Source organism: Triticum aestivum, chromosome 2A (assembly GCF_018294505.1).
Source record: "Triticum aestivum cultivar Chinese Spring chromosome 2A, IWGSC CS RefSeq v2.1, whole genome shotgun sequence".
NCBI classification, from domain to species: domain Eukaryota; kingdom Viridiplantae; phylum Streptophyta; class Magnoliopsida; order Poales; family Poaceae; genus Triticum; species Triticum aestivum.
In genome coordinates this window covers 686126093-686147656 of record NC_057797.1, presented here as the reverse complement: position 1 = coordinate 686147656, position 21564 = coordinate 686126093, and the positions used below count along the sequence as shown (strand labels likewise).

General features: G+C 41.1%; 1 protein-coding gene and 1 long non-coding RNA gene across 2 annotated transcripts; one reads left to right on the top strand and one right to left on the bottom strand.

Annotated features, from left to right (window-relative positions):
* Positions 1-9893: 9893 nt before the first annotated feature.
* Positions 9894-10970, top strand: LOC123185939 (uncharacterized). Its single transcript, XR_006493528.1, has 3 exons — positions 9894-10197; positions 10461-10560; positions 10724-10970. It is a non-coding gene; the product is annotated as an uncharacterized lncRNA (long non-coding RNA).
* A 982-nt stretch (positions 10971-11952) lies between these two features.
* On the bottom strand, positions 11953-14615 carry LOC123185938 (G-type lectin S-receptor-like serine/threonine-protein kinase SD2-5). Its single transcript, XM_044597744.1, has one exon. It carries the CDS (start codon positions 14508-14510, stop codon positions 12000-12002), a length of 2511 nt encoding a protein of 836 aa, XP_044453679.1. The 5' UTR covers positions 14511-14615; the 3' UTR covers positions 11953-11999.
* Positions 14616-21564: the final 6949 nt, after the last annotated feature.

Below are 21564 nucleotides of genomic sequence, written 5' to 3'. Positions count from 1 at the left end.
TTTTGTCAAACAGGTTGTAGGCAGTGGTGGAGAAAAAAAATTGATTTGGAAATTTGAGGCTAGGATCTATGGCTCTGAATACCAAATGTTAGGTACCCAGTACTATATTGACTCAATCACCATGAATTTGCTTACATCTCTCAAGTTACATGAAGGAAGAAGGAGATCAGAGGAGGGAGACGATGAGGAACCAGAGAAGAGATAGAGAGACGCTAGCCAGCCAAGCCAGGCCGAAGCCTTCCGATCCAAGCCGAGTCGCTCGTTGCGGTCTCCACGTGCATTTGCAGTCGCTGCTTCCCATTGTATATGCAGGCCCAAGACCCAAGAACATCCCAATGTCCAGTCCAGGTAATAGAATAGGGGAGGTCGCTGACACTATGTAGTACCCCCTCAAAAAAAAAAAGATACTATGTACTACGCCCGTTGAAAGCGGCGCCCAGAAGCAGCGGTAAGCGGCACCGCCTAACACAAAAATAAGTAGCTGAACGTGCCAATCATCCAGATCCAAATATAAGGAGACCTGTCACGTGGCCACGTCCTTGTTAGCCAGTAAGTACACAGATGAATTGTTTTTCTTATTTTAGCAAAATAACTGCGCTTATGTAGATGAGCTGATTCGTTTAAGCAAAACAGTCACGCCTACACGTAACAACAGATGCGTACAAATCTTAGACGCGCATGCAACCACATAAAACGCTCCGCATGGTCACATCCATGCAAAGAAAAAAGAAACAAACAGCCAAAAAGAAGCAGCCAAATCTGCATGCACAGCACATGCCGGCAAAGAGAATGACCTGAATCTAAACCATAATCACTAAACACACCCAAAGACTTACACGGCCAGGTCCCCCACTAATTGGTGTGTCAACACCTGATTGGCCCGATTTTTACTGCAGGGAAAACTCTAAAAATCCATAAAAAAGGATCCGGTCTAGATATAAGATATGTAGTATTTGGTGTCGTTCTAATTGCATGGCGTTTGCATTGGCCAAAGTTTGGTTGTGAGAAGTGATATATCTCTGAAAGGAGAAAGGATGAATGTTGATCAAATGTTTTGTGCCTAGAAATGATATGAACTTATTTTGCACCTCTGGCGGAATTATCCAATCAATTTCAGTTATCTAAATGTTTATACTAGGTAAGAGCAAGTAATATACTATACTTCCCATTACACATATATAAGCAGTATTTAGGACAAGACTGATATGAACTTATTTTGCACCGCTAGACAAAAATATCCAATCTATTCCATTTATCTGAATGTTAACTCTAGGTAAGAGCAACTAATATGATAGTTCCCACTGCACATCTATAAGCAGTATATAGGACCCAAACAAATGAAACAGACATAGCACACGAAACATATTTTTCAGACCTATTATCGTAGCAATTTAAGTGGCGCAGCAAGGCGCGCGTATGGTTCTAGTGGTTTTGAATGCAGAAAAAAAATCCGTAGTGCTGAATATTGTAGGTAGTTGAAGAAACTATATTATCAGAGGTGAGACAGCCGCCTCCAACTACAGATACAATAGTCACTCATGTGGGATGTAAGTTATACTCCAATACTTGTAAAACATTTATGAGTTGAGGGCAATACTTGTAGGAGTGTCATAGCGTCCCAGATAAAAAAAGTGTTGTATAAAGTGAGCCCGAGGAGGTGGAGGAGCAGTGTGAGGTGCATAAGGCTAGCCCATATAGACATTGGTATATTGTTGAATCTTACATGAGGAGGGGAAACTCTGGGTTGGATGGGTTAGGTTGCAATGTTATGAGTTACCATGCAAGCTAGTACTGTCATTGTAAATTGCAACATGGGAACTATAAGTTATGGTCATAGGCGCAGTAACTCAAGGTGCAATAATCGAAGGAACATCAAAGACATAGTGCATAGTTTGTGGTTTTATACTGATTGTTGCTGGTGAGGATGAAAATCTTGGCAGCTCGGTGGTGGAAGGGTACTGCTCCAGGTCGCACGATATCGAGGTACAATCAGAAGAAGAGTCTTGCTTTTCCAGGAGTTGCACCATCATATCTTCTAAATTGTTCAGCGACGTCTGCAGCTTGTCCACCACGACTGGTAGGGGAAGCAACAGTCCCATAAGCTCATACGGTCCTTTAATCAGTGCTGGCATCAAAATAGTTGTTCTCCTCCGCCACCATTTTGCCTAGTCTTCACCATATGTTTGATCATGTAAATCGAATAAGAACATGAACGACTCAATGGAATACGAGGTAATTAACCTCTCACCTAAAATCTTGAACCTTTGGCCAACACCCAAGGATTTGTTTGACATTCTCAAGAATTTTACACTGAAACACAAACTTGAGCTGCCCAACAAAACGATGCGCCACCGATGAACACAATTGAGTAGAGTGGTTGGGGACTTTACACAGGGTATCTAGAGATAACCACCAACCTTTGCCACAATCGATTTGAACACCCTTCGCCGCCAATGATCCGTCGTTGATCATAGGGAAGTCACGTAGCCACCACAAATCGCGCAAGGGAGGGGTTGTACAAGAGATCTCAACCTTCCGACCTCGCCGATTTGACCTCACTGTCGAGGATCGAACCGATGCTCTTGTTCCCTAGTCAAGATCTAATCGAGAGTGTCGCTTTAGGGGAAAACGGAGGAGAATCGAGATGGTTTGAAGTCAGATTTGTGGTGTGCGGACGGAGCAGGATGCCGCTACAAGTAACAGTAGAGATGCGATTAAGTAAACATAACACTTGGAAGATGACGTCTTGAAGCCAAGACTCATAAGCTGATATGCACCCCGCATGCGTTTTGGAGCCAAGACTCATAAGCTGATATGCACCCCGCATGAACGGCAAATTCAAAACAAAACAGAGAAACCGATTTTTCTTTTTTGGGTACCGAAGACTATCAAGTGTGCTAGAAGCCCATAAATCTCTACTCCTAATGTCTGAGTTGGTAGGATTGCGTCCACGGTTTACTTTCGTCTGGTTTATTTTCGTCTGGTTTATTTTCGTCCGGTTTATTTTCGTCTCACATCCCACCACCATATCTCATCAAGTTGTGTTTTTACCTTCACAATAAAAACTTTCCTAACCTTTCCAAAGTTTCCTAACTAGACACGTTATAAACGGGAAGGAATTGATAGCACGTTACCAATCAATAAAATTTAGTTTTATGACAACAATTCCAAATCTTAATTTTCCTAATGCATCGACCTTTGCCTTTTCTAAGTGGTTGTTTGCATAAGGAGAATTAGCCACGGGTATATCTCTACTCCTAATGAAGGAGTTGTTGTTTGGTTTCGCTTCGCTTCATTACCTTGGCCAACACATTCCCAACAGATTCAAAAATCACAAATCAGAATTCAACATTTCCATGTACAACACATTCCCCTCGATCTATTTCCTACGTCGATCGACAAGGACGCCCCAGCCGCCTTCGCGGCCCTCTTCGCCAAAGTTGAGATCAGAGACGAGCCGCCGCCGCCGCCGTCGCGGATTTCCAGTGACGCCCCGCAGAGCGGCCCACACCCTCGCCAATCAATGGCATCAATCACGTATCAATCGTGCATCAATCACACATTGAACGGGAGGACCTCGCCTCACCGGTCGTCCGCCATCGGAGCCCATCTCCTTCTCCGTTGTCGTGCTTGTGCATCCGCCGCAGCCGTCACCCGGATCGCGTCTCACGCTGTTGCCGTCTTCCACCATACTGAAGTGGCTGCCGCCAACAGGACACCTCCACCCCGCCCCGCCCCATCTTGCAGCACCCGAATCAATGCATGCAGACGTACGAGAGACGCAGCCACTCAGGGCATGCAGATGTACTGAACTCTAGACCTGATCGATCAGTGCATGCAGGCGTACTGAAACCGGGACAAGCAAGCCTCTGCTTGCAAGGTAGCAGCAGCACTGGGATATACATACTATACTAATATGCATACAGCAAAGTACTGTGATTTGCCCCAGTAGATTAGTTCCATTTTAGTTTTAGTTATAAACCATTTAGTATAGTACATGAAGTTGGCCCTCCAGTTAGTACAGAAGTATTTTCTTTATCTGCTGGTGAAGGTAGCTGCTGTCGTTTCCAAACAGACTCAAGGTAATTGCTATTGGGTTCTATCGATTTAGAATTAACATGGCACAGATGTATAGCTAACATTTTTTGGATGGCTACAGGTACATTTTTCTTAATTGTAAACCATGATGTATTTTCTTTCGGTAACTCGAATCACTGACCTACAGCATGATAGCCCATATATTTGTGCGGAAATGTTGGAGATGGCCCGTTTAAAATGATGTTTTAGAAATTTTTCAGTAAAAATCAGGGTGCCAGCAGCGTGATGTTTGTATAATATTTCAGGAGAAGTGGATCTTTTTGGACAGTTATAGCCTCCAACTTTCTGAATGGGTATCAAAAAGAATGCTATGAGGTAATGCAAGCACTTATATTCAACATATGGGCTACTCTAGGTTGCATGCTAAATTATGATTAGAAGTATCTCTATTTTTCAACCTAAGGCGTCTGAACTTTTTACTACTGTTCTTTTACATCCGAGTAACATTGCTTCCTAATTTCACTTGATTTGCATTGGACGACTCCCAGAGCTAGGAGCTCAACGAGCACAGGGATCTTTCTGAGCTCCTCCATGTCTGTTCTCATGTTTATTGTATCAACACATTCATTAAATGGGTGTACTGTAGTTCATATCTTATTTGCAAGTTGTGCAAAGCTGATGCTATTTGATCGTCTCAGTTAGATGAAAAATCAGGCAAGGTCTAAGGAAAGAAGAATTGAGGATCGGGAAGCATAGGAGCAGATTCTCGCGATATGTTACTGCGTCATCTTAGCCGATAACAAATGGAGAAGAAACAGAAAAGAAGTGGAGGATGAATATTGGACCAAGAATTTAATGAGGTCATGTGAATCTTTTGTCTTCACTTTGAGGTAAACTTCTACCTACTCCTGAGATCAGTGAATGATGTGTGGATTGAAGAATTAGTTTCTGGCTAATGGAACTACTAACTAGAATCTGAATATAAATGTTTAAAATCAAAACTGGGTTTAAACAATTGAGACTTTGATCTAGCAGTAAAAGCAAAGTTGTAGAGCATATGAAGGAGGTGGAAGTATGTAATACTGAAAGCTGATTTTTTATGCATGATTAGTTTTAAGAAATACTTTTATGCATGTTATTGATACATGCATCTCCCTTGATCTTCTTGTAGTAGAAACAAATTAGTTGGTTGGTTACCCTATAATTTAGTGCTAATTACTCTCCACCCATCTCGTCACATTCTATTCACCTTGGATTTAGATCAAGGTTCAGATCCTGGCGCATTTTTCTCGATGAAAACAGATTGCACAATTGCAGATGCAGAGGGAGAGAGAGGAAAAGGATTTCATGTCTCAGCCAAGCAGGAGTCGTTCATCTCCATGCAGCAGGAGCAACGCGCGTGCAAATGCGAGCCCACAGTAAGCCGCCATTGCCTTTCTCTTAGCCCAATCGCCCTCTCTGCACATATTTTGTATGTGTGTCCTTGCAAAACGATCCATATCCCGCATAAGTGGGATACTTTGCTCAGCTTGCTCCACTATTGAAGTACTTTGTTGTAAACACGTTTCTACATAATAATTGTTAATACCTTAACTTTGATGTGAAGCTTTGCATTATTGTTGTCGGACCTGAATTACATCAAAGACTTCAACAAGGGATGTTTTCCCTTTAACGTGATTGTCTTGCTGCCTTCCTCCTGCCTTTCAGTTCCATGCATGTACGCAGCTCCAAGATCCAGAGGCGTGCGATTGTCACGGCAAACGCGAGTAGCAAGGATGACAAGGCGGAGGAGGGAGGGAGAGTGTCCAACCCATCCAGGTTGCGACCAACCAATCTCCGTTAATATCATTCATGTTGGTGCTGCCACTCTCCACGGAGGTGCCGGTCGGCCGGCACATACGTCAGTACGTCATCTATCTCAGATTCTCAGTCACAGCTATGATAATTGGAATATATTCATCTCCAGCTACAGGCCCATATTTTTTTGGTTCATGGAAAGAATTTTATAATTTTATCCTGTAGTTTCATGCTCCACATTTTGATAAAATTGACAAATGTCAGATTTGATTCGTTATTAGGTTCATGAATGCCAGGCGCTGCTCTTTTTTGTGAGGACTGTGGTCAGCAGCGCTGCTTACCACGTTGATGATTGTAGAAGCAACACCCAAAAGGAGTGACATCACAAAGACGGAGGACGACATCGAGCTGAGGTGAGCCATTGCCAATTTGCCATGATACACAAGAATGGAAGTGATTTGTTTCTAATTCTGGCACAAAAACTAATAGAAGTCATGTATTATGGTTTTTAATGCTTGTGTATTTTTCTGTGATCTTTAGAAGAATTGTACCCTGAGAAAATTTGAGAAATCAATTGTATGTAACTTCGGAAATTAAGTATGTTGGTAGCATTCTGATGTTTAATATACTAGGTGACACCCCGCACGTTGATGATTGTATGTAACTTTGGAAATTAAGTAGTGGGGGTGGGCCTTTTCGCATGCATGTTATGTGATGATGCAGCATGCTTGCATGTTGAGAGAAATAGTTAGAGGGGGTAGCTATTTAAATATAGAAGATACCAGGGATCATACAACATGTGAAAAGTCATTAATAGCAACATATTTAGTATGACCTTGTTAAAGTGATGGTCTACGTGACAGCTTTCAATAAAGCACTAAGCCTCAATTGAACTGACAATATCTTGAGAAAGAGAAAGGTTATATGCTACAAAGGTTGTTTAAAATGTCGATTTGTTGGATAAACAAACTATGGTATATACATCCTTGGTGAACTTAGTTATGTATATGTACATTTGTGAGTGTTGAATAATGTCGCCATGTTGTGGATTTGGTGTTGACTTGCCTAATTTCTGTAGTATTATATGTTTCATGCAGGCAAATATTTAAGGTAAGGGCGATGGCTCTATTATATTGAAGTGTAAATTATTTGAGTAATGTATATTTATATATCTGTTGCCCCTGCTCCTCTTGTAGCAACACGAGCCACATTGAAGCCTGTGGACAAGAAAGTTCTTATCAAGTCCGCCGCTCACCTTGAGCAGCGCACGAAGAACGCTACCGACTTCGATGAGCATAGATGTCGTTAGAGGATGCTGTCGGTGGCTCTGCCCTCAAGATCTGTAGGAAGGTCATCAACAAGCTCACCTCTATGCTCAACCATTGCCTCAAGGTGAGAAACCCGATTCATACGACATCTATGTCATTTAATTTGTACTCATCGGTTCTATATCACCTCAGCTGATTTCAGTGCCTTAAGCTTTTCTTGCATTTGTGAATGGTGTAACATCTGCGGGATGATATCAACAAGTTCAACGTCAAAAATGAGCTCAACATTGTAGAGCGTTTACTACATCATGGTCATATACAAGTATTAGATGGCATCATATGTAACTACAACCTTCCTCTTCAGCATGTCTTTTATTTTGCGGGTATCATGTCTTTTATTTGGCAGGTAGCATTTATGTTGAAGACGATTCTTTAATCCTTTCTGAGGTGAAATACAAGCATGTAGCCTACCTCCCTTAATTATTGTATGATGGAGTTTTTGTTGATACAAAGCAATATTCATGTGAGGCCTCACTAATGTAAACTAAAGAAAAACTATTTAGTAGGCATATTTCATTTCTTAATGGGCGAGTATTTTACAAGTCACGATGTTTAGTTTATGTCTGACCATACTGTGAACACATAATAGCATTGAGTAGCGGGGTGAGGTGGTGGGCGCAGTCGCAGGCGCATGGCAGAGAGAGGCAGAGATGGGATTGGATGTGATGGCTGATAATGCTGATGCAGTTGCTATCCATTTTGAGATGAAGAAGCGTTGTTAATGTCATTTTATAAAATATAGAAAATTTGGATATATCAGTTAAAATAAAAAATAGGATGATGCTGAGTACAAAAAATTTAGCGGGAAATCTTTATGGAGTCCTCTATTCTTCTTGTATCCCCCAACTCTACCCATGCAACACGCTGGACATCCATGTCTATCCCCTCTGGCGGCTACAAGGAGTAAGAGAGAGTGAGATGAAGGGTGAGCGGAGGAAGGGAGAGATGGAGATATATAGAGAGAGGAAGAGCGGAGAGAGGGGGAGGTTTACATGACATTGTTGTTGAGTTACTCAAATATATATATATATATATATATATATATATATATATATATATATATATATATATATATATATATATATATATATATATATATATATGCATTATAGCCCGTAGCAACGCACGGGCGTTCTACTAGTTTTTGTGGTGAAGTGACATTTGAGGAGCTCTAGACAAAAGATAATCAAGTATGTAAGGAGCGTGCAGAATCAGCTATGAAGAGACTTCTAAGAGCAACTCCAATGAGGCAATCCATTTCGTCCACCGCCGTTCGTTTGGGTCGGCACGGACAGAAAAAACGGCACAATGCGCCGACCCAAACGGATGCGCGTCCGCTTTGGTTCGTCTGCCGACCCATTCCTGACCCATTTTTGAGCCGGATTTGCGTCGGCGCGGACATAAGACGGACGTGCGTGCGCTCGCCCTCTCTCTTCCCCGGGCTCGCTGGTCGGTGGCACATTGGCCTCTCCCCATCCAACAGCATACCCTCGCTCGCCTGCTTCGTCACCGACGCCGCCGGCAATTTTTTTCGATAGAAAAAGATACATAGATAGTTGTAGCATAGACAGATAAAAAAATGAACTACTCGTCGTTTTCCGACTCCGACTCGGTAATGTCCTCCTCCGACGTCTGAATGTAGGCGTCAGGATACCGCTCATCCTCGGAGTTCCAGGACGATGCTTTTCCTAACTTCAGGTTCAATTGAACAGTCTGCTTCCGCGCACGTTTGTCCCCCCGATAGGCGCCTCGCTCCGTCCTCCTCGCCTCCCTCTCCGCCCTCCTTTGCTTATAGAACTGGCGCTCGTCGACGATGTTTTGCGGAAAGCGTTCACACCACACCACCATGGCTTCCGCGTTCATCTCGGCGATGGCGACGCGACGCTGCTGCCTCCGGTGGTCACGACGATCCTTGCCAGTGAAAAGCCGCGGGAGAGGCGCGAGATCCTGCGCCCGCTGGCTCGACACGTCGGGGAAATTCATCTCCCGATGAGGCATCAGGAGGCGCCACACCGCCGCATCGTGCGCGCGGGCTGCCTCCTCTGCGGTGTCGAAGGTGCCGAGAATGAGGCGTTTCTCGCCAAACCAGATCTCGGAGGAGAAGGCGCCGGAGCGGCGCTCGCGGACTCCGCGAAAATCCGAAGCACCCAGGCGGCGCATCGACATGGTGGCGCAGAGGCGGCGAGGCTAGTGAGGAGGCGAGACGAGTGGGCAGCGGACGGAGTGTGGAGGGAGCGCCTTCTTATAACGAGCGCCGGCCGCACCAAAACCAGCGCGCGAACCTTTCCCGTGCGCTGGAGCGCCAAAACCAGCGCGTACGGTCATGAAATGGGTCGTCGCGTTGGGCGCACTGCCGACCAAATCTAATTGAGCACGGACGCCGGGCGGGCGGCGGACCCAAACGGACTCGAGCCGTTGGAGTTGCTCTAAAAAAGACATTTTGGAGACTATTTTTGTCTAGGGCCTCTTGATTGTCATCTCACCACGAAAGTTTGCATGCTCGGTAAAAACAGATTTATTTGAATTTTTTAAAAGTTTATTACTGTTCAAGAGGCAGTAGATCATCCCAGGCTCCTCTTGTCTTATTCGGAATATTTGAAGTCGCGCTGCTTTGAGTATGATCCACTATTGCCAGGCTGATTCTCAGCCGTTGGATGGGAGCTGCCTAGACCGTCGGATAACTGAACTGGTTCCAGTGTTCATTCAGAAATCAGAAGAGGAGATTCAGCTCCTGCCATCTGACAATTCGCCGAGTTTATCAAAAAAAAAATCTGACAATTCGCCGCCCTCTGCATCTGCTACGACACGGGGTTGTCTGCTGCCAGATTCGCCGCCGGAACGCCCACCCCGCCAATGCCGGTCAACTCGTTGGCCTCCGGCCCTTCCTCGTCGATTCTTCATGCCAGAAGGCGCCCGACCACGCGCGGACGGCGGCTACGTTATCGGAGCGTCCTCCCGGGCGGCACAGCGTGGATGTAGATGGTTTCTTCCCCAACTCCGGCCGGCGACCACGGCATTTGAATCTTCTCACCCGGTAGGCTCCCTACCAATAGGTCGTATGTAAATGAATCCCGTGCCCTCCCGCCTGCAGCAGCATTGACCTGCTGGTCCTCACCGCCCCAACCCTGCCCGGGTCTGAGTTCCGAGTGGCTCCTCATTATTTTCTCTGTTGGTAATAGTTAGGTTAAATTAGCAGCGTCATAATGGAACCTGTATGTTTGGGAATTTTATATTTGTTCGTTGCAGCATTAGCATTCCAGTAAGCTCACACCTGATGTTTGTATCTTATAATTGCAGGTGTATTCACCTCATCTGGTACAATATTTGTATCCCAGTTAGTTGACCATGCACTTTTCTGTTGTATACTTGCTGATGCAACATATCAGTTGTAATCATGGTACTTATCATTTCTTACATTGCGGATGTAAAGTTTTCTTTTTCTTTTTCACAGGGATTGCTGATGTTGAGTTTGTCACTCAGCAAAATATTTCTGATCCTAATAAATAATCATATTGTTACATAGTTTTGCCTCTCTTAACTAGGATCTGGATGCGGTGCAGGCCACACACACACTGCCTGGAAGGAGACGTCAGGGTTGTCATTGACTGGGATGGGCAGGAGGCGGCAGGAGAGGCAGTAAGCACCTCGACAATGACAGCCGTGACCCAGCTTATTTGGTTATCCTTCATATGTTTCCTAGGTTGATTTGTGGGAATTGACATGCATTTTAACATTTTACTGATTTATGTAATAAATACGTGACCATATGCCTATTTTAGTACTACCAGACACTGAGTTACAGTTTAACGAATTGCCTATCTATGATTCATGCCAGAAGCCCAGAACAATTCTTTTCTACTAACATTGAAATTCTACTATAAGCCTTATTCAGGGCCTAAATTTATTTAGATTTGCTAAACCCATACTACTTTTTGAACAAGGTGATGATGTCTTCACCAAAACTGCTCAAAAAAAGATCAGCTATGTGTTCTCTATTAGTGCTTTTGTTGTGGTACAGATCTTTTATCTCTTTGTTTTGCTCCCTCAAAATTTTGAAAAGATGGCTAACCTATTTCTTCCTTCAGATGATACATAAGAACAGATGATGCTAAGTTGTAGCCTTGCAATATGCGTTTTGATGTTCGTATGTGGTGTCTCTTTGATGAGAAAAAACAATAATATAATAGACAGCAAGACATGTGTGCTGTTGCTTGATATAGTTTGTCAAAGAGGGTTTAGGAAGGGGAAATAGCTGGCTGTTATGGCGTGCCTTTGATAGTTAGTTATATGTTAGAAAAGGTTAAACCTGTTTGTTCCTTGCCAGTCTTAAAGATCTTTTGATGTTTGTGGTCCTTTTCCATAGTTTATTTGTTAGAAAAGATTACAATCTGTTCGTTTTCCATGTGCAATTGATTGTTGAAGGTGGTAGTAATGAAGAAATTGGCATGAAAGGCAAGGATGGAGCAGAAATGGAAAAATTGATGTCGAACCTGAAAATACTAAGAAATTTGCTTCGAGAAATGCTGTGAAAAAAAAGCATAATATATTCTGCTATTGTGAAAAAGTAGGAGAATGATACATACATTTATAGAGTATACGATTCACTAAAGTTAACAACGAAATACATAATACATATTACTGTTGAAAACAGAACGGAAAATCAAACTACCTTTGCTTGTCCTGCTATTTGCTTTTATGATATGAGTCAAGAGTCAAGAAAAATATATATTTATTCATACATTACGTATGTTAACAAACAAACTATAAAGCATGACACACAATAGTTACAATATTTTCTCGAAGAGTCTCGTTCTTTCCTACATTTTCTAAAGCATTTTACCTTGCTGTTGCTGACACTGGCACCGGGGACAGAGGGGATGAAGCTTCACAAATGTCATCTCTGCTAGTTGTCTCAGAACCGGCATTGGTCTCTATGTCCATTGCACCCTCCAAGATCTTCACGACCTGTGACATGGCTGGTCGCTTGGTGCACTCGCGCTGCAAGCACCAGACTGCAAGCTTGATTACTTCTTTCATCTCTGCACCATGTAATTGAACGTCTTCATTCTGATTCTCCACTATATCCAGGACCTGACCGATCTTGATTTTCTCCTGCAGTAGGTTAATCAGATTGGTGCTCCCTTCAGGCTTAGTATCATCCAGTATTTTTCTCCGGCTCACGATTTCCAGCACAACAACACCAAAGCTGTAGATATCGGCCTTTTCAGTAATCGTTGATGTCAACCACTCTGGTGCTAAGTAGCCCCTTGTTCCTCTAACTTTGGTCATGACTTGGCTTTGATCCCTATCAATGAGCTTTGCTAAACCAAAATCAGATATCTTTGCATTAAACTTGTCATCAAGGAGGATATTTCCAGGCTTGATATCGAGGTGAACAATCTTCTGTCGGCATTCTTCATGAAGATAGGCTAAGCCCTTGGCAACGTCAAGTATAATCCTGTATCTAGATGCCCAACTGAGTGAATCACTTTGATTTTTTCTGAAGATCCATTTATCCAGAGAACTATTACTCATATGCTCATAAACTAGGAGCCTGTGCAATTTGTCGGAGCAGTAACCTACCAATCTAACAAGGTTTATATGATGAATACTGCCAATTGTGATAACTTCGGCCATGAATTCTTCCTTCCCATGTCCAATGTCCTGCAAGCATTTAACAGCAATTTTGACAGTTCCAAGTTTTCCCTCATATACTGGACCAAATCCTCCTTGCCCCAACTTTTTGCTGAAGTTGTTTGTTGCTTCTTTCAGCTGTTTGTAGGAGAACCGTGTTGGCATCCCAGGAATCCCTTTAAACGGATCCTCCTCCTGCATCCTCTTTGTTATTGCCCTTTTGATGTAGAGAAGGAGCACGCAGATGAGTACTACTAGAACAGGAACACCAACATGGTAAGCAGTTGCATTCAAGCCTTTACTCGATGACGGTGGAGGTAACATCTGCACTTTGATGTATGCAGATAAGTTATATCCAATGGTTCCATGTTTGTAATGCATGAGTGAAAAAAGTTTTGGCATCAGGTAACAAGAACCATAAGAGTCATTTTGATGCCGGAAGAAGACAGCTTTGCATGAACAGGCCTTCAAGCATGTGCCCTTGCAACTCTCTTCATCAGTAGTCCAATCATCTGCAAAATTGAAATATGTGACATCTGGGAGAGGCAAAAGCCGTTGATACTGGATCAAGTCACATGACAATGGAGTTGCTGGGGAACAGCCCAGATTAGGTTGCCGATCATCCAGCTGACGAAAAAGTGTGTCTCCAGAACTTGCAGCTGGGCAACTACATTGTCCCTCTGAACAAATCCCATACTCACCACACACTGTTGGATATGCACATTCCTCTGGATCCACATTCAGAACATCAGCCAAAGACTTCCATGAGAGACCGTTCCAGCCATAAAGGCGCAGGTGCCCATCATCCTCGAGACTCATGAGCTGTGCTGAAGATGGCCATGGCAGGGACATATCGAATAACTTGATGCGTGTGCTGTTTAAGCTGGCAAATGCTGAGAGGCTGCCTCGTAACAAGGAGATGTAGGCGGTGACATTCTTTGCTTCATCAGAGGAAATGTTAATCTTTGATTGAACAACTGCATCGGTGACATTGAATTTTTTCTGATAGTAGGACTGCGGGGTATCTGCATCGACGAAAGCATAGAGGCCATGGTCAAGCACGGTGAGGTAGAACTGACCTTGAGTCAAGTTTGAGGAAGCTGAAGTGAGCCTCTTCCCTTGCCTCAGCGACTGCCCAATAAGGAGCGTGTCGGTAGGGTGCTCAAATGACTCCCACACCGTCTTCCCCATCACATCGAAGAGGATCAGGTTCCCAGTATCAGCAAGATTCACACCGACGATGGGGCCATGCAATGTGTTTGTGGACCAGACCAGCAGGCCATCAAAGTCTCGGAGTATGAGATTGCCGTCCTTGGTGAGCTGGACGGACGCATTCTCCTTCACCAGATGGTGCCTGTTGGCCGCCCACACGACCCTCGGTGCGGCGGTGGTGTTGGCTGGGGCGCTGGTGCTGGAACCGCCAATGGACACGGAGAAGACCGCGAAGAGGAAAGCGCCGTCACAGGGAGCGGCGCAGATGAAGCCGCAGGCGAAGGACGGGGCATACCCGGCGGGGTTTTGCCTGACGAGGATGGCCCTGCTCGTCGAGCCGTCGGCGTATGTCGCATTGTAGGGGATGGTGGCGTTGTTGTTGGTCCAGTGGGAAGGAACGTTGGCGATGGGGCTCGGATAATCGACGGACCAAGCTTGGGAGGAAGGGGGAATGGAGAGCGCGAAGAGGAGGAACAGCAGCATGGTTTCAGCCCAAGACATGCCTCCTGGATTGTGAGTTCTTGGATGGAAGGTTGTGTGATCTTTTGGTCTGAGCAATGGAAGACTGTGGAGGTGACCTGAGGGAGAGGGACAAGGAGTTTAGAAATTGTTTATGGAGGGATACGTTGCACAATGATAGGCGCCCGTGTACCGGATTATAGAATTGGACAGTTGGGGTTTTTCCTGAGGGCTGGACGTTAGTCATGGAAAGCACTAGCTTTGAGATAACTTGAAGAAATAGGGTCATGCGGAGCACTCATGGAGGGTCAACGTAGTAGTACTCCCTCGCCGACGCACGCAGCGAGTTGGTCGCACGCACGTATACCAGCAGTGTCGTCGTCATTGGTATACTTCCATTCAAGTACTCCACGGTCCACCCACACGCCCCAAAATATGCGTCAGTGTTGGGACCGAAAATTCTAAACACACGGGCATTTTACAGGCCTTTACAGGCAGTTTTCAAACTAATCTTCACTTTAATTCCATCCAATCAAAACCAGCCAAGTAGGTCGGTCCGTTGATCCCGTGAAACACAGTCTGTGCGTATAGCATTGCTTGTGTTGGGACCTGCGTATCGCCTGCGTGCCTGAAAGTGGAAATTCTAGCGGTAACGCTACGTACCGGCACATCTGTTGCCGTCGGTCTCCGCGTCAAGATTGGTGCCGTGGTTTGCTGCATAAAGGCTGTGAAACGTTTGTTGGAACGGCTTTGGTTTTAGTTTAGCATCATTCACCTGTGTAGCTGTGGGATTAGTCTTTTTTGAGTACTGCTATACACTATACAGCCGATAGCTTTTAGACGACACGCAGACGACGTTTCCATCTAGCCATTCATACTTGTGTTTCTAGAGCATCTGACGATGCAGAGCTCTATTTTTTAGGGTACGCCGTAGGATTTGTAGCAGTGGACGCGCCTGCTCTAGTTTAGTGTCTAGGTTGTTGATCGCTCACACAATATTCGGGCCGGCCCATTAGAGCCTGAGATGGTAGCAGCGAACGATTTGAAAAAAAATCCTTTCTCACTGGTTTTTCTCTCTGTTTTATATATTTTTTGTTTTATTTTGTATGTATTTATTTTTCATTTAAAATTTTCAATAATCTTATGCGGTATTTATTTATTTTTTGTTTCCTTTTTCTTTCTTTATTTTTTATTTTATTTATTTATTTGTTATCTTTTTCATATTTACTTTTTACTTTTTGGTGTTTCTTTTTATGTGTTAATGTTTTTCATAATTATTTACTAAACTGACTTCAAAACATGATGTGTTATCATTTTTTTGTTAAAACATCTTTTTTTTTGAATTATTCAAATGGGTTGTAACTGTAAGCATTCAACCGGTCACAACTGCAAGTTTTCAAGTCGGGATGCAACTGCAAGTCTTCAAATAGGGTCGTAACTGTAAGTTTTCAACTCGGGTTGTAGCTGCAAGATTTCAAAGTGGGGTCATAACTGCAAGATTCTAAGTGCGATCGCGACTGCAAGCTTTTAAGTGCGATCGCGACTGCAAGCCTTCAAATAGGGCCACAACTGTAAGATTTCAAGTCAGATCCAACTGCAAGATTTCAAAGAGGGTCGCAACTGCAAGTTTTTAAATCAGGTTGCAACTGCAGGTTTCAAACTAGGGTCACAACTACAAGATTTCAAGTGGGATCAGAACTACATATTTTTCAAATGGGGTCGCAACTCTACGTTTCAAGTTGGGCCGCAAATTTTTTTTCTCTAAATATTGTTACCAGTTTGTTTCTACAATTTTTTTTAATAAAAATAGGGTGTAGTACTTCTATTGGACATATATAGTTCGTAGTCAGAGCAGTGGAAGGTAACCAGCCATTTACTCGCAAAAAGGGTAACCAACCATTCAGCAAGGTCGTGGAATGCGACACGCTGCAACGACACCAGATAAAGAATATTGGGACAGGTAGTGCGAGGTACAAAACATCAACAGGAAAAATTTACATGTCAGCTCAACAAACAAACAGACTAACTACAAAATATAATGACATCATATGAATGAGACCAAATTAAATCTCAGCCAACTGAGTTATGGGCGCTCCCTTGTTGGAAATATACGTGCAATACACATTGACATGCACAATTTTTTGTCAAATGATTGTCAGGCAAGAAAAAGAGAGTGCAGAGACAAGTGGTGGGGTGCATGCACACAAGGGACTCTCTACAAAAAGAAGACTTGTGTTTTATTTTGCCGTGAAATTTTACAATTCCTCATAACTTTTGAACCACATTCCTGTTTTTATTTTATTTTTTTACATATTTGTATTTAGGTCGACAAGATCTTTAAGCAAGACCAATCTTTGGTATGACTAGTTTGAATTTCCGATCATATTTCAGTTTCACTCTATTCAAAACAAAGATTTCAACCATTTCAAAGAACTAGTTTCACTTGTCAATAAACCGGTTTCACTCATTCCAACATATTGGTTTCACTCATTTGAAAGAACTGCTTTCAGTCATTTCAATTAATAGCCAGGTTTCAATTGATTCAAGAGCTGATTTCACTTATTTCACAGACTAATTCATTCATTTTTTTTGAAATTGATGTTTGGGAAATACAACATATTTCACTTATTTCTAAACACCATCCAAAAGATTCAATTTTGTTTTACAAAGTACCAATTTCAGTTTTTCAAAACACCACTTTTAGTGAAATGTACAAAACACTTTTTTGAAATGAACAAAAAAAATTCTTGCAAACCTAATGTGTGAAACTGATTGTTTCACATTTTGTGACACTGTTCATTTAAAAGAGTTGAAACTCAATATTTATGTTTAATTTATATTTCACGCATTTCAAATAAAAAATTCAATAATTTCAAAATCATTGATTTCATTTAATTCAACACATTCATTTCAACACACTGGTTTCACTCATTTAATAAAATAGTAATTTCAATTGAAACCATGTTTCAATTAATTCGAAAGCTAATTTTACTCATTTCAAACACTATTTTCACTCATTTTTTGAATTAATGTTTGTGAAATATAATTGATTTCACTTATGTCAAACCACCATCCAAAAGATCCATTACAACTTTTTCAAAGGAACCATTAAAGCTTTGTCAAAATATGAGTTTTATGAAATGTACAAATCACTTTTTTGAAATTAACTAAAGCATGGGTCTTTGTAAACACAAATGTGTGACACTGATTATTTCACATTTGTGACACTAGTCATTTCAAAGAGTTGAAACTCATTATTTCTATTTCAGTTATATTTCACTCATTTCAAACAATTTTTTAACAATTTCTGTATCATTGATTTCACTGTAATCAAAGCACCGATTCCACTCAACTCAGAAAAATAATTGCACTTATTTTAAATACGCGATTTCACTTATTTCACCCAATTAAATTTTTTTTAAAAAAAGGTTTTTGTTAATGTCCGCTAACCAGGGCAAGCACCAAGCGGACAAGACCACGCAACAGTTTTGACACACATCGACCGATATATTGGTACTAGTACATCACAGCCACAGAGTGATACGGTTTTCAACACACAATTCCTTCCATGCCCATTACTTCACGTAGCCTTGGCAACTAATTCATTCATTTTTTTTGAAATTGATGTTTGGGAAATACAACATATTTCACTTATTTCTAAACACCATCCAAAAGATTCAATTTTGTTTTACAAAGTACCAATTTCAGTTTTTCAAAACACCACTTTTAGTGAAATGTACAAAACACTTTTTTGAAATGAACAAAAAAAAATTCTTGCAAACCTAATGTGTGAAACTGATTGTTTCACATTTTGTGACACTGTTCATTTAAAAGAGTTGAAACTCAATATTTATGTTTAATTTATATTTCACGCATTTCAAATAAAAAATTCAATAATTTCAAAATCATTGATTTCATTTAATTCAACACATTCATTTCAACACACTGGTTTCACTCATTTAATAAAATAGTAATTTCAATTGAAACCATGTTTCAATTAATTCGAAAGCTAATTTTACTCATTTCAAACACTATTTTCACTCATTTTTTGAATTAATGTTTGTGAAATATAACTGATTTCACTTATGTCAAACCACCATCCAAAAGATCCATTACAACTTTTTCAAAGGAACCATTAAAGCTTTGTCAAAATATGAGTTTTGTGAAATGTACAAATCACTTTTTTGAATTTAACTAAAACATGGGTCTTTGTAAACCCAAATGTGTGACACTGATTATTTCACATTTGTGACACTAGTCATTTCAAAGAGTTGAAACTCATTATTTCTATTTCAGTTATATTTCACTCATTTCAAACAATCTTTTAACAATTTCTGTATCATTGATTTCACTGTAATCAAAGCACCGATTCCACTCAACTCAGAAAAATAATTGCACTTATTTTAAATACGCGATTTCACTTATTTCACCCAATTTAAAAAATTTTAAAAAGGTTTTTGTTAATGTCCGCTAACCAGGGCAAGCACCAAGCGGACAAGACCACGCAACAGTTTTGACACACATCGACCGATATATTGGTACTAGTACATCACAGCCACAGAGTGATACGGTTTTCAACACACAATTCCTTCCATGCCCATTACTTCACGTAGCCTTGGCAACTAATTCATTCATTTTTTTTGAAATTGATGTTTGGGAAATACAACATATTTCACTTATTTCTAAACACCATCCAAAAGATTCAATTTTGTTTTACAAAGTACCAATTTCAGTTTTTCAAAACACCACTTTTAGTGAAATGTACAAAACACTTTTTTGAAATGAACAAAAAAAATTCTTGCAAACCTAATGTGTGAAACTGATTGTTTCACATTTTGTGACACTGTTCATTTAGAAGAGTTGAAACTCAATATTTATGTTTAATTTATATTTCACGCATTTCAAATAAAAAATTCAATAATTTCAAAATCATTGATTTGATTTAATTCAACACATTCATTTCAACACACTGGTTTCACTCATTTAATAAAATAGTAATTTCAATTGAAACCATGTTTCAATTAATTCGAAAGCTAATTTTACTCATTTCAAACACTATTTTCACTCATTTTTTGAATTAATGTTTGTGAAATATAACTGATTTCACTTATGTCAAACCACCATCCAAAAGATCCATTACAACTTTTTCAAAGGAACCATTAAAGCTTTGTCAAAATATGAGTTTTGTGAAATGTACAAATCACTTTTTTGAATTTAACTAAAACATGGGTCTTTGTAAACCCAAATGTGTGACACTGATTATTTCACATTTGTGACACTAGTCATTTCAAAGAGTTGAAACTCATTATTTCTATTTCAGTTATATTTCACTCATTTCAAACAATTTTTTAACAATTTCTGTATCATTGATTTCACTGTAATCAAAGCACCGATTCCACTCAACTCAGAAAAATAATTGCACTTATTTTAAATACGCGATTTCACTTATTTCACCCAATTTAAAAAAATAAAAAAAGGTTTTTGTTAATGTCCGCTAACCAGGGCAAGCACCAAGCGGACAAGACCACGCAACAGTTTTGACACACATCGACCGATATATTGGTACTAGTACATCACAGCCACAGAGTGATACGGTTTTCAACACACAATTCCCCATTACTTGATGTAGCCTTGGCAACTAGTCTTCGAAATGCAGGGTCTCAATTCTGCCACTCGGGTGACACAGCCTTAGCGCATGTGAGTATGTGTTTATCAGGTTTGTAAGGCGGAGTAGTTTGTTTCGGATCACATCATAGAAGTGTCGACCGGTTGATTGGGTTGCAAAGCCGTCTGCTCACTTGGGGTGCAGCCTCTGCGTTGATGGGTATGGGCCTAATTATGTCGGTTTTTGGAAGTTTTTCTTATTAAATGGTCAATTCTCTTCTTCTCTATACGAAAAGGCACATCTTTGTCAGTTGCTTGAAAAAAAAAACACCGCTCGTCAATTGAACTATGAGTGGGAAATTGGAGATGCCTCTGCATGATGTTCTCGCTGGCTGGATAGGTCGCTAGTTGGGTCCCGCTCTTGCGTCGTACCTAGCTGATGGCTGCTTGCAAACATTATGTCTTCCTCGGCAAACCCTATTTGGCGCCTTCAGCGCCGGTTAAAAGTGTTTTAGCCATTCGGTGCACACCCCTGCCCGAGCTGGGCCGGCCCATTTACTCTCTTTTTTTCCAACTAAGCTTCAAAAAGTTACGGGTGACCGATTTGAACTTGAGACCTCTCGATCCACAGAGAACGCAGCACCGACTAGGAAAAAGAATGAGAACAGAGGGAAAGAAGCCCCCTGTCTTATTCTTATAGGAGAATGAGGAGACTCGAACCCAGGCCGGTGACAGCAACCTTTGTGTTGTCCGCCACTCCACCTAGGAGAGCTCCTCAACGCAGCACCGACTAGGACATCTGCACGCTTGTGCTTACTAACTTTTTTTTTCATTATATTAGTTCTTCAGTTTGTTGTGAATCGAGAGGTCTCGCTTCTTCTTTTCCTTGTTCCGTTTACATTTTTCTTGTTCTGTTTCTATTTTATTTTTCTTTAATGCTCGAAGTTTTTACAATTTCATGATTGTTTCCTCAGAATTGATAAACTTTCTCCAAATTTGTGAACTTTTAGTCAAAATTGATGAACTTTTTCTTCAAAATCGATGAACTTTTAGTCAAAATTGATGAACTTTTTCTCCAAATTTAAAATCGTATTCCATTGACTTTTGAATGAAATACGATTTTTAAAAATCCAAGGAAATTTTTTAAAAATCTTCAATTCAAAATGTCCAAAGAATTTGAAAAAAATGTCACAAACTCAAACAAATGCACGAATTTGAAAAAAAAGTTCATCGATTTTGCAACAAGTTCATCAAATTTGAAAAATGTTCATCAGTTTTGAAAAAAAAAGTTCATTGAATTTGGAAAAAAAGTGAAGAAACTTCAAAAAATAAAGTTTATTAATATGGAAAAAAATCACGAATTTGGAAAAAAAATCATGGATTTTGGGAAAAAGTTCGTCGATTTTAAAGAAAAAGTTCATCAATTTTGACGAAAAGTTCACAAATTTGAAAAAAGTTTATCAATTCTGAGAAAACGTTCGTGTAATCAAGG